This window comes from Manis javanica, chromosome 5 (assembly GCF_040802235.1).
Source record: "Manis javanica isolate MJ-LG chromosome 5, MJ_LKY, whole genome shotgun sequence".
NCBI lineage: Eukaryota > Metazoa > Chordata > Mammalia > Pholidota > Manidae > Manis > Manis javanica.
Window position 1 is genome coordinate 162,473,358 of NC_133160.1, and position 13,400 is coordinate 162,486,757.

Here is a 13,400-nt window from a genome sequence, read left to right on the forward strand (position 1 = left end):
CCTCCCTGCAGCTCAAGGCAGGCTTCAGTGCCACTTCCCACTTCCCAAAATGCCAGCTATTCACTCTCTCTCATTTTTTAACCTTTTTATAGTGGAAAATTTCAAACCAGCACAAAACAGAACCCTTGATACCTATTACCCAGCTTCAATAATTTTACTGACTTAAATTTGACTTCAGTCCATGTTCACAATGTTCATTTGCATTCCTTACAATGTATAGGCATTCTTCCCAGGGGATTTTTCCCTGAAAATTCAACCTTAATTTTATTTTTCTTGCCCCCCTCCCCCCACTTCAAGGCAGGTAACTGTAAAAGCAGTAAATCCTCTTTCTGGGTTTGCATCTTAGCACCTTGCCACATTGTTAAGTGGCTTCTGAAATGTCTGTTAAAAAGATGCTCATTCTACCATTACCTTTCACAAGTCTATAACTCTGTTTTTGTCCCAGTTTAATCTCTAGAACCTTCTAACCTCAGATCAGTTTTTCCAGTTTATGATCATTGCTTTGTTGCATTCCAACAGATTCAGGATTTTGTTTTTGTTCTTTCCCTTACATTTTCTTTTCAAATTACTATTATAACTTTTTTTCCACCATAATTATTTGCCATTTAGTAGAGCTTAGTTGTGCATCTACAGCATGTAGGCGGCCAGGTCTACACAGTGTCATTGGGATGAAATCGCCTCTGTGATTTCTAAGCACCGAAGACATAGCTTGCCTGACACAGGTTAGATCTTCATTAAAAGTTCCCTGGGAAATGGTCTTTATTTCTAGTCCTAGGTCTGAAGGCTGCCATCTGCATTCCTGTGGTAAAAGCTTCCAAATGGGATTTTGAAACAAATCATGCCACCTATGAGTTTTTGTTAGTGGCTGCTTTCCCTCATAGACTGTACACTCCACCAGGACAGGGACTGTCTGGTATGGTGTCCCTGCCACCTAGCACCCTCCTGGCACATAACAGATACTCAATGACGTTTATTCAGATTGCTTGGATAATACCTGCTCCCTAGGATTATCTTAAATAGTAAATGAAACGTTTAGAGAATGGTCACCTTGACAAATGGTACCTGTAATTCTTACAGAGCTAACAAAGTACAGCCCGGTTCTGCGAGCCTCATTTTCCTTCTCTGGGAAATGGGGGTAAAATGCCCCCTTGGTAGGATTTCATTCAATAAGAGAATGTACTCTGCTCAGTGCTTGACAGACAGTAGATAGTCAATAAATGGCAGCAACTAGTGCACAAAGCTGCTCTGTGGGTGTGCTTCGCCCACCTGTTAGCACACTTTTTCTGTTACTATATTTATTTGTCTTGTTCTGAGCTTATAGTTTCACTTATTTTGTTTTCTTCTGAGATTCGCTGAAGCCCTGTAATGTGTCAGGCACCTTCTCTTCAGGCCATGGGAAATATTAAAAGCCCTCATCTTTTTTCCAAATGCTTGTATGCTCAAACTTATAAGCAAAATGTTGAGTTTCTGCAAGTGCTAGTACCGTCACTTTGCAATCCTTCCAGGGCGCGCTGTCATTGGGGTGGTGCAGAGTTAACATGAGGGCTGGTTCCTCCAGGGGCAGGTAGGCGACGTAAAGGGTCAGTGGCCTGAGTGCGTGGATATGCTTCAATTCATGACCACGATCCTTAGCATCTGCCAAAATTGATACTAAGGACTCCTTCTTTAATACATCTGATAAAATTCTACCCAATCTCAGTAATTTCTCCTATGACAAAAAAATATTTGACTTGAGGTTTTGGACGGTGCTACTTACACCGGGTGGGCAGAGTGAGGGATGCTGTTGACTGTCCCGCAATGTCCCACAAACAGGAACTATCTGGCCCCAAATGTCAAGAGCACTGAGGTTAAAATCCCCTGATCTAGAACAGTTTTCTCACTTTGTTTGTAATTTTCCTTCCTTCTGTAGTAAAAACTGCTTTGGAAATCTCCCTCAGATTTTACTCAGATTATTGGAAGGGATGCCACAGTTTGGCTCTTTCTTCTCATCTCCACGCACAGTTCCTGCACATGGGCCCCACTCAGCTGGGCCTTCCTCCAGGCTCCCTGACCTTTCATGGGTGAGGTCATTCCACTCAAACCCTGAGGGTGGAGGGGAGACCCACATTCTGTGAACATTTGAATCTGCTTCCCAGCCATATTCCTTGATCTTCAAGATCTCAAGCCTATTAATTAAAAAACAATTACCTTTTATGCACTCTGTGCACAAAAAACAAAATCTCAACACTCAAAAGAAGCTTATTGTAATCTAACTGCTAAATATGCTTCCCTTTGTCCCTAGCAGTTCCTTGGAGCCTTGAGTCAAAGATGCTGTAAATGGGTTTGCTGAAGGGGTGGGTTTGGAAGAAAAGTTGGCAGGAATCTTGGTAGAGGTGAGAGTTTGACAGAAAAATAGAAAGAGCAGAAATAATAGCTGCCATTATTGTCTACTGTGTGCTAGGTATGTTACATACGTCATCTCATTTAATCTTTGTAAAACCTTTTATTTCAATGGGTGAGGAAGCTGAAGTTCAGAGGGGCTAAGTAACTTGTTAAATGGTGTACAGCAAATGCGATTAATTTGGTGGTTTTCATGTTTCATGTTCTCCTCTGTAAGGGGATAAGCTCTGGGAGTGCAGGGGTCCCCTTTGTATTGTTCTCTGCCATAACTCTTTGTCCAGTCTGGTCCACAGAAGGTGCTCAGTCAGCGTTTACTGGATGAATGTATAAGAAACAAAAGAGAGAACGAATGAATGAATGAGTGTGTGAATGGAGGAGCCAAGTTAGCCCTTTTTCCCAGGTTTGCTCAGCCTCCACACCCCATGCTTTCCCCACTGTACCCCAAAGAATAGCTCCTTTTTCACTCTCTAGTATAAGTAGTTGGATGGAACTATAACTTTTTTTGTGTTGTATTACATAGCTTTCATTTTATTTTATGTTTTTCAATTTTATTAGGATATAATTGACATACACTATTGTGTTAGTTTCAGGTATAGGACATGATGATTTGATATTTGTATATATTCTGAAATGATCACCCCAATAAGTTTAGTTAACATCCATCATCTCCCATAGTTACAAAATAGTTTTTGCTTGTGATGAGAACGTTCAAGATCTGCTGTCATGACAACTTGCAAATAGATAATAAAGTAGTATTAACTATAGTCACCGTGCTGTACATGACATCCCCAGAACTAATTTATCTTACAACTACAAATTTGTACCTTTGACCATCTTCACCTAATTCCCCTACCCCATAGCCCCTGCCCCTGGCATCCGCAAATCTGATCCTTGTTTCTGTGAATTTGGTTTTATTAGATTCCACATATAAGTGAAATCAGACAGCGTTTGTCTTTCTCTGTCTTATTTCCCTGAGCATAATGCCTTCAAGGATGGATGGGACTCCAATTTAACACCTGCTGGCAAAAATGAAGAGTGTTTTAATTAGCAGAAGGTTTACTGGGTTTAAAATAAATATATGATGATAGTTTAGGTAGAGCAGATAAAGTATGAAGCAAAAGAGATTTTTTCAGATAATGCATTTCAAAAAAGTTCCAGTGAGGGAAATATGTGAGGCCTAAATAACTGGACAGACAGAGTTTGATAAAATTTCTTTTTCTTCTAAGTATGTCTTGGGTCAAAGTAACTGGAGACTAATCCTATAGTGGGTGCTGAGTAAATATTACTGAATGAATGAATGAACGAATGAGTAACAGATGCCTAATAAGTTCTTTCAGATGATGATAAGGAGGGTAAGTGAAACTTACTGTTCTTTAGAGGAAAGTGGTAACAGTAATTATTCTGGGGGGTGCGGGGGGAACACTGCTTTGCAGACATATAAGTTTTGCTGGTGGATACATTACAAGTTCCTGGGTGACTCTCTTTTGGGACATGATAAAAGCTGACAACTATAGAATCAGAAATTGTGGAATTTTCCTGCCTGCCTTCCCCTGCAATCTTTCCATGTAGATGGAAAGAGCCTCACCTTCCATGAGGAAATGAGATGGAGAATTCTAATGTTTTCTAATTCTATGCCTTTCTGCTACCCTCATTTTTTCCATCTGGTTGCTAAAGACAAATTAGGAAGCCCCATTTGAGTTAATGCATGTTAAAAATGATGTCAGAGGGAAAGGTGCAGATGAAAGCCAGCCCTAGAGACAAGGCATTTATTTGAAACAGCTACTAGAAGACGGAGCCAGTACATAAAATATAAAACTACCTCACACCTGCGCCTATCAAAGTGGGGTGGGGTTTTCCGACTTCCTGGGTTTCACTGTCAGAATCCAAGTTCTGAGGCACTGGCCTTGCTCTGTCCCCTTCTCTCTCTTTCCCCTCTTGAATAGACTGGATTGAAATTTTCTTCCTCTGCCTTTGGTGTATGCAGTGGGCTTGAGGGATGAGTTACAAATCTCACCTAAAGGCTCTTGAAGTAGAAAAAGAATGCTGTGTTGATTTTTGGTTATTAAACATGGGCAATGCTACTTTTGGCATCTAAGCTCAGAGGCAAGGGGAAAAAGCAAGATGAGCAGGAAATCATGAGTAAAACTTACAGGAGAACCCCGGCTTACATAAAGCCATCTTCAAAACTGGTGGAATTTCTGTTTAGAACAATCTCTGTCTCTGTCTCTTTCTCTGTTTCCTTCTCCCTCTCTCCTTGGCTGTCTCTTAACGAATTTCAGTCCTCAGAAGGCAGGGCAGTGGATACTGAGACGGTACAACCCTGTTTTTCTAAAGGATCATATGCTGCCATGTTTGTTGGTCACATAAACACATTATTGTTTTGGAACATAGTTATCCACAGTAGAAATTACTGGGCTAACTAGAATTAATATACTCGCTAGCCATTTTGTTTTAGTGTCAGAGATTCCGAGAAAAATAACCAAAGTCCTTTATAAGGAATCTCCTGTCAAAGACTGAGGATTGTTGAGTGACAATAATCATTCTCAATCAGTACTTCATTTCTAATGCCACATAATCCTGGTAACATATGTTGAAACTGAAGTTTCTTATCCCAGTCCTGTTTTAATTTCTCCTTTATTATGATCCACTGTTTAACCCAGCACTCTCCAGTGGACCTTTCTGAGATGATGGAAATGTCCTGTATCTGTCCTGTCCAAAATGGTAGCCTCTAGCCCTGTGTGGTCACTGAGCACGGCTAGTAGAGCGAGAAGAGCAATGTGCAGCCCAGGGTGGATTGCCTGACTTACCAGGCACCACGCTGGCAGTTAGTGAGAGAACCTGAATGAATCTCCTGGCTCTTTCTAGAATGCCATGCTGACTGATGTGTAGATTTCATATGCACAGGAAGCACGAGGAGTGATTTCAGAAAGGGAGACCTAATTTTTGCATCTAATGACTGTCTGTATGGGAATGATGTCACCCCTCTGGCTTTGCATATAACAGATGACATAGAAGTTCAGTTGTGCTAAATAGTGGAACTTCAGCATTAGGACTCCAGGCCAAATTGAACAGAACAAATCATTAAGTCCTGTCACTGTCTGCCTAAGGCTGCTCTTAATATTGTGTTCTGTGTTTATTATTTATTCTTTCACTTATTGAACACCTACAATAGTCCAGGTAGTGTAGGTGTTGGGGGGAGTGTGAAAATGGATAAAAACAGTTAAAGCATTCAGTGCCTACAGGAAGACAGATGGCCACCCTTTTCCATCCAGTGCTGGAGTGTCCTGCTACATTGTCTGGGGGGGAGCACAGGCCTGAGAGGATTTTATGTTATCTTTCAGTGCACTTGTGTTAGGACAATCATGGGCTCTGGAGGCCGGATCTGGGTTCAAATTCAGTGCTTCACTTAACCTCCTACCTCTGTGACCTTGAGCAAACTACTGAAGCTGTTTCAGCCTTTTCTTGAAGGTGGAGATAGTAATATACTGTCACTGTTGCTAAAACACATAAAATAATGCCTTTAAAACACTTGGCATAGCGCCTCATGGCAGTGGACATTCATGCAGTGCTAGCTCTCAACACTATGGCTCCTGTTGTCATTGCTATTATTAGGAACAAAATGTGCTCTGAGACACGATTTTCTTCATTTTGCAGACAAGGAAACTGAGGGTCATCGAGACTTAGCAGTCGAAGTTACAGTGATAAAAAGGGACAGGGCCCAAATTTGAGGCAGGTCAGAGCCAGCAGTTGTCAGGAGAGAGCTCACTCCCACCCCAAGGGCTCCCTTGGAGCAGGGCTGGGGCCTCTGGAGAGGCTCCTGACCAGCAGGGGCTTCAGAGGAGGAAACAGCAGGCCTGATTCGAGGCCCAGGAGTACCACCTAACCTTGCCATGTCTGTAGTGTAATTTTCAGAAGTTTCCTGAAGTAGCATTTGTTGTCCTGAAATACTCACATTCAAGATCAATTTAAACGTCAAATCAAACAATGCTCTTTCCAGCATCTGTTTTATCCTAGATTCTGGGGTAAGTCAAAGAGCTACTGAGTAAATAACTCTTGCCTGTCATTCAATTGTCCATCTGTCCATCCATCCGTCCATTCACCCATATCGCAAACATTAAATACCTACTGTGCTAGATACCGTTCTAAAGGAGCTTCTCTTCCACAAATGTTATTTTTCCTATCAGACAGTATTCTCAGTTCAAGACAGGAAGTGGTTAGTGAGCCTTGAGGTGCACACCGGTGCGTGCAGTTAGAAGCGGGAGTGATTACTTCTGGCAGAAGTGTTCCACTGCTCAGCTTAGCAGCCTGGTGGATTGTGGGGATATCAGGCAATTCACAGCCCCGGGAGGCCCACGTGAAGTGAGTATAGCGCCGCGTGTTTCGTGCTGTGCTGTAGCGATGCCTGCGTGTATGTTCGGGAGAAATGCTACCGCCACTGGCATTGTGATTGGCACATACTCAGGGAGTAAATGATTTGGGTTTTGTTTTATATTGGTAAGTTAACAAAAAAATGTTTTGGGAAGTGGCAGTAGAAGCTCCTAAAGCGGCATGGGGAGTCAGCTGAGGCACCCCTGAGTTGGAACCAGAGAGAGGGGAAGTTTTTAGGGAAGCGGCCTTCCACGTGGAGGGCTCTGCCCGGCCCAGGGGGCGGGGGTGCGGCGAGAAGGGCGTCTCGGGCGGCAAGCCTCCGGCCCCGGGAAGAGGCTGCAGCCCGGGTCTCGATGGGCGCCCCGGGGCGACCGGCGGCGCTGCCCGGGATGGGGTGCACGTGGCAGCGTATCCGGAGCCTCCGGCTCAGCTATCTTTAAAATACTGAGCCCGACCCCGCCGGGCACCTGGCCGCGCGCCCCGCTCGCCGCTGCGGGTGAGTGCATGCACGGCAGCGCTGCGGTTCCCGCCGCGGCACCCGCACATCTCGGCCGGCGTCGGGGGGGCGCAACAGGTCCCCGCTAGCGCCCCGGGTCGGCTCCCGGCGGCTGCCAGAGGTCTAGGCGCCCCAGGCCCCTCCGGAAGCCGTCCGGGTGGTCCTCCCAGCCGGTTCATAAATCATTCATGAGCTGGGTCGGGCCGACGCGGCCGCGAGGGCCTAGGCGGGAGCAGCTCGGGGCGCGCGGTGAGTGGCCGCGTCCTCACTCGGAGCCCGGGAGGCGTCTGCGGAGTCGGCGGGGACTCAGCGCCCCGCTTCCAGAAGGCCGAGGGCGGGGAATGGGGCATGCGGGGGCTCGCTCCACGCCCCTCTGCTCCCAGGCCCCGCTGCAGGTGGTAAGTGCCCCGAGAGCGGCCAGGGAGCCGGAGGGGCTGCAGGGCGGATGGGGAGGTCCGGGAGCCTGGCCGGCGGGAGTTGCCGGCGGGGCGTGGACGCTCGCAAACTTTGCGGGCTGTCGGGGTGCCGCATGGTGGGTCTTTCCTCCAGGGGAGGGAGCCGCCGACGGTGGCTCGCCAGGTTCTGGGCACAAGTGGGCCGTGGGAGTGTAAGCGGGCCCGGGACCCCTCTGGCCGCGGGCTTGCACTCCGGCCGGGCGGCGGACCGGGGGGAGGCTGGTCCGCGGCCTGGGGAACTGTTCTGCGGTTAAGGGAGTGCGAGGGGTGGCACCGGGGGCGGGCCACTGAGCCTCCGGCTGGGAATGGAAACGGGTCACCTGTCTCGGGTTTGCCAAGTGGGGGAGATCGTGCAACCGGCCGCAGCCAGAGGAAACTTTGGGGGTGCCTTGGGAGCCGTCTCCTCGCGCCAGTGGAAGAGCGCACGCACCTCTGGCTGGAACAACGGCAGCCTTCTTTAGATACACAGCTCGTAGATGTTCGGTGCTTGCCGGCGCCGGCCGGGACAACAAAGGGAAGCGCAGACAGAGGAAAGAGTTTCGGGGTGCGAGACAGTTGGAGGCCCAAGGTCAGTTTCCCCAAAAGCCCGCGAAGAGTATAGCAGGGGATCCGATCCTGGGGAGGCGGGTACCGCTCGGGACCGTCTGCTTCCTGGCGCCGAGATCCGCGCCGACCCGCCGGGGGCACCCCGTGACTGCAGAACCCCTCCCCCCGCGGCGGCGAATTCCTTAAGGCTCCTGCTTCCCGCGCCTGCCTGCCGCCCATTCTTTTGTGTCCCGCCGCCGGAGAGGGGCTCCTTCCCAGGAGGGAGCGAGGACGGAGGGTCCCCGCCTGGCGGTGGGTTGCAGGGAAAGGCCGGGGAAGCCGGCGCCCTAAGTTTACTGCAGCAACAGGTTGCGCCTGCAGCCAGTGGGGCTGCTGACCTTTGTCCTGCCGGCTTTGCTCGAGAAAGGTTTTCCGGGTTCCTGTGGGTGGCGGCTGACCTTTGCCAAGATAGGCAGTTGTAGGATTAGGTCCTGGAACGCCCCCGCCCCAACAGATGCTACTGGAGAAACCAACGTCAGCAATTCTGCGTTGGGATGAACCATGTGAAATTGCCGTTTTTGTGGCTCAAAGTTGACTTGACTGTGGATAACGTCGTATGGTTCAACTTGTGTGAAGTTAGTCACTTATTTTTCTTTTCTCATCTGTGAATTTTCTCTTGCAGTATCCTCAGAGCTGTCCTGCCTGTCCTGCTGATCCTAGGGGAGTTGGAGTTGGGAGCGTGGGTGCTGGGCGGGGGGTGGGTACTGCCCCTTTATTGGCTGCCAGCTGTGTACCCGGTGCTATGCCTATTGGGTCCCCAGTCCTCCAAAACTATTCCAAACCGCATTTCCCAGATGAGTAGAGGAAAGCTGGGAGAACATAAGCGATAGCTTCCCATCACAGAGTTCAGTGGAACAGGACACCTGCCCTGTCTCAAAAGTTTGCACTGCTGACTCTTCAGCAGCTGTTTAGGTTAGTTTTGTTGTCTTCCTGTGTCCCACAATTATTTTTTCATGAACTTCCTTATGATTTCCATTCCAGACTATTGTTTCTCTGTGTTTCAGTACAGTGAAGTAACCAAGTGTATCAGAGGACAGATTGAAAGTAATAAAACTTAAAACCAACTATTGTTTTGTTATACTGTTCAAAATATGAAAGGAATAGGTTTTGCGGGGAGCCAAGAGCTATATCTAGGTTTGGTAAGGGCCAGGATGCTGTGTTACAAATGATAGAAGCCAGTTAGGGGCAATTTTAGCAGAAAAGGGATTGGGTTCTGGGTGGCTTAGAGAAGTGACAAGAAAGCTGGCCAGCCAGGCTCAGGAGCCCACGGGAGTGGGACTCTGGACATGCAAGAGGACCCCTGAATGATGCATAGCAATGGCTGGACTCGATGTGATGCTGGCATTACCACCATCACTAGAATGAGTTAGAAACTGCCTGTACTTGAGAGCGTTGCTCCGAGCACAAGCCCCGGAGGAAGCAGCTGATTGGCTGAGCTTGACCCCAGCGCAGAGGTTGGGTGCCTCAGCTGGCCTTCCCATGATAGGCAGGCCTGCTGCCACAGGACTCACAAAGGTGGGCTCAGAAATTGGGCAGCCCCTACTCCACTGACCTGTCCCCAAATACCCCGAATGACAAACATCCACTACAAAGATCCTTTTAAAAGAAATTCCATCAAGAGAAGTGGAGCTGGATGGTCACAATATTTGCTTTCAAACCACCATTCACAGAAGTGATATTCTCTGCCCTCCGGGCTCAGAATCACGTTAGGTATTTGCTTAAAAGTCATGTTGGACTCCTTTCCCAGTTTGAACTCAGACCATTTGGAGTGGAAATCAGGAATCTGCACCCCTTAAACCAGCAAATGACCATTTTGTGTCCATCCTCTATCCCGCATCTTTGATTTCAACAATCCTTATTGAGGGCCCATGGGTGCAGGCTGGCGGTACAGAGAATCATAAATCAGGGACCCCACACCACACCTGGGATCAATCGGCTCAGGAAATATAGGAAGGGCTTTGGGCAGCTTTTACCTTTTGTCTTAGCTGCGTTTTGGAAGCCGAAGGTGCCTTTGGGAAGTGGCATAGTTAGTGAGGAGCAGTGTCATGCCAGTTCTCAAACCTGAGTTGTCTTAAGATTCAGTCACCAGGGAAGAATGTTAAAAACACAGCCTAATGGGCCTCATCTTCCCAAGTTAAGTCTGATAATCTGCATTTTAAAGAAACACGCATTTTATGCTAACAGCTGTTGGACCAGGAGGGCTTTCTAGAATTTCACGCTGGCATTTCCTGGAGAATCCCAGTTGCTAACCAGTGGGGCATAATAGGTAAGGACCCAGACCGGCTCTTCTGGCCCAGCCAATTAAAACTGAGAAGAAAAACTCCTCATTTTTGGCTTGACTTTTATCAATTGTATGTTTCATAAATACTGAGATTTTAATATTTTCTTAAAATTTATTCTACAGTTCAAGAGGGACCCACACTTTGGAGCAAGATGCACTGAAATCTAAAGGAATTAGTCCTCACTTTCCCAAGTGCCTTCTGCCATGTCTCTCCTGCTGTGTTTCTCCCCATCCCTGGCTGAGGCTTGGTGGCATTATCAGGAAGTCAGCCTTTCTGAGCAGCTGAGCCTTTAATCCTTCCAGCTGCTGTGCTCCTTGCCTGTCCTTCTGCAGAAAACAAGATGTGTGTGGTGTGTGCAAGTGTGTGTACTGAGTATTTTTATGAGTGTGCATGGTGTGTGTATATGTAGCATAGGTGTATAGTGTATGTGTGCATGGTGTGTGTCAGTGTGTGTTGTGTGTATGTGGAGTGTGAGTGTTGGTGGTGTGTGTGCGTGTGTGTGCGTGCGTGCGCCTACCTGAACAAAGGAGAGCAGTCCTATCTGAATAATCACACGCACTCTCTCCTTTCATTTCTTCTTCCTACACTGCTGCCCTGGAAACTTCCAGAAAGTGGCCTTGCAATAGCTAACTTGTTTTGTTCCTTTCTCATTTGTTCTTTCTGGAAATGATTTGAAGATTGAGCAGAGAGCAGGCTTGTGCTTCAATGTGCACAGTAGTGATTTTCTATGAGAACCAGTGAAAGGCTAGAGTACTTCAGGGCCCGAAGATGGGATGTTTACAGCAGCCATGGCAGGAGATGGCCCTTCCAGTCCTGGTGTGTCAGTGGGTGAGGTGAAGAAGCCAACACAGAAGCTTGGAGTTAACAAGGTTGGCACTGGGAGCCTCTGGGGACCCGGAGGCCCTGATTTGATAAAGGGAGAGCTTAGAGTCATTCTGTCTGTAGTCCAGTGCAGAACTAGGATGGGATGGGACTTAGGACATGAGGCAGCATCTCAGGGGATTGCATATGAATAAACATCCTCATCCAGATAGCTATGCAGACCCACCTATGGTCTGGAACTTTTTTGACTCAGTGGAATGTAGATGGTGGGTCCTCTGGCCCCTTGTACAATGTGTCCCTTTCTTGATGACCCCCCACCACCCAATCTCTGTGTTTCAGGATCACCCTGTCCTTATTTGGAAAGTTAGTGTTTTATCTACTGTGCAAAGTAAGATCAGGGTGTGTGTGTGACCCCTGAACAGGGAGGCTGAATGGAGCATGTGAGCTCTTCTGGTAGGTTCGGTTGTGATTCACTTTGCTTCGTGCAATGGCATAAGCAGCAGTTACTGTGGCTTATCTGGTTTTCTATTCAGCAGTACCTGCTGAGCCCTGGCTGTGTTCCTGCCTTGTGTTCAGTTCTGGAGACAGAACCTCAAGGAGGACCGGGTCCACCCTGGAGGCACTCTGGGACCCTTCCCACCCTGGATGCTGGATTGGTAGCTGCTTTTAACATTCCTGTTTCTCTCTTCCTTTCTCCAGCGGTGAACGGGAGTCTCCCTCTGCCCCGCTTGTCATTGTCCTGCCCCCTAGTTGTTCAGGTGGCCACCTGGAGGCAGAGGTTTCTATCAGGCTTACCTGGTGAGGGTGTTAGAAAGATCAATTCTAGTGTCACAGCCTTAAAGAGTTTGACCCCATGCTCCTCTACTTTGGGTTGGTGGTGAGGTGTGGATAGGGAGATGTCTGAAATAAGGTCAGTGAACACCCCTGAAGAGTAAAAGGCAGGTAAGATATCTATCCAGAGACAGAGACGGCAACAGAAACTTGGAGAAAAAATAAGCATCCAGTCTGTCTGTTCCTGGGGCCTGAGAGGGAGGCAGTCGGGGGAGTGTCTGGGGCTGTGGTTACAGCTTGGGCTCTGAGGGGATCTACTGGGTTTCAATTCTGGCCCCACCATTATGCAGCCGTGACTTCAGACAAGTCATGAATTCCTCCCTGGGTCAGTTTTCTCATCTGTGAAGTGGGATAATGCTTTAAACAAGGTCCACCCTATAAAGGCATGTAGAGCCATGTCTGGGTATAGTAAGTGCCAATAAATGTTAGTTCTTGAGCCTGCACGGCCTTCCTACACCATCCGGGGGTTTCCTGAACCCTCCAAGGGCTTCTGTGCTGAGTGTGGCCCCTCCCCCGCCTGAGGGCTCTGCAGTTCTAAGCAGGTTCTAAGCAGGCTGGGTGACAACGGATTAGGGGGAGGGCTGCTCTAAGGTGCTGCAGCCTCCACTTGCTCACTCAGGGGGTGCCTGGCGCTGGCAGGGTTGGTGATCTGCTCTTTTTCTCCCACAGGGATGGTGCCTTGAGCCGCTGAGCCCCCGCGCACTCCTGAGACCATCAGTACAGGCCAGCCCTGCCAGAATACCGAGGACTCCACACGCACGCACGGTCCCCGCCGCACCTCTTCTCTAGCAAAACGCATGCTCCTGTCTTCGCCCAGGATTCCCGAACCTCTGAGGCCAGACGCCCCCAGCTCTTCCTCATGTTTGGGGGCTCTTGCTAGCTATGGCCCCTGTACTCGGCTTCCTGCTGCTGCTGGAGCTGTTTGGGAATACCATTTCAGAGAGGCTGCCGTCGCCCACAAAGAGTGGTGATGCCCTGGACTTGGTGTTGCCCGCCCCGAACTATGAGACCCAAGACTATCATAAAGCTGGACCCATTGGCATTCTCTTTCAAATGGTGCATCTCTTTCTCCACGTGGTGCAGCCCAATGCTTTCCCGGAAGGTAAGTGCCCAGCACAGGAAAAGATAGGATTCATCTCCAAACACACACACATGTACACACAATCTTGTTTGTTAATAACA

At 48.3% G+C, this 13,400-nt stretch overlaps 1 protein-coding gene across 7 annotated transcripts in view; it reads left to right on the top strand.

Annotated features, from left to right (window-relative positions):
- Window positions 1–13,400, top strand: part of PROM1 (prominin 1) — a 115,544-nt gene that overhangs the window by 11,689 nt on the left and 90,455 nt on the right. For 3 of the 7 annotated variants that reach the window (XM_073237813.1, XM_073237814.1, XM_073237807.1), the window contains exon 2: window positions 12,888–13,320. In XM_073237813.1, the coding sequence (XP_073093914.1) occupies window positions 13,101–13,320 (220 nt within the window). In that variant the 5' untranslated portion in view covers window positions 12,888–13,100. Of the gene's footprint in view, window positions 1–6,626; window positions 6,739–7,081; window positions 7,244–7,498; window positions 7,642–7,985; window positions 8,267–12,887; window positions 13,321–13,400 lie in introns of those variants that run through there. The other 4 variants (XM_073237810.1, XM_073237812.1, XM_073237809.1 and 1 more) reach the window with 4 other exon arrangements.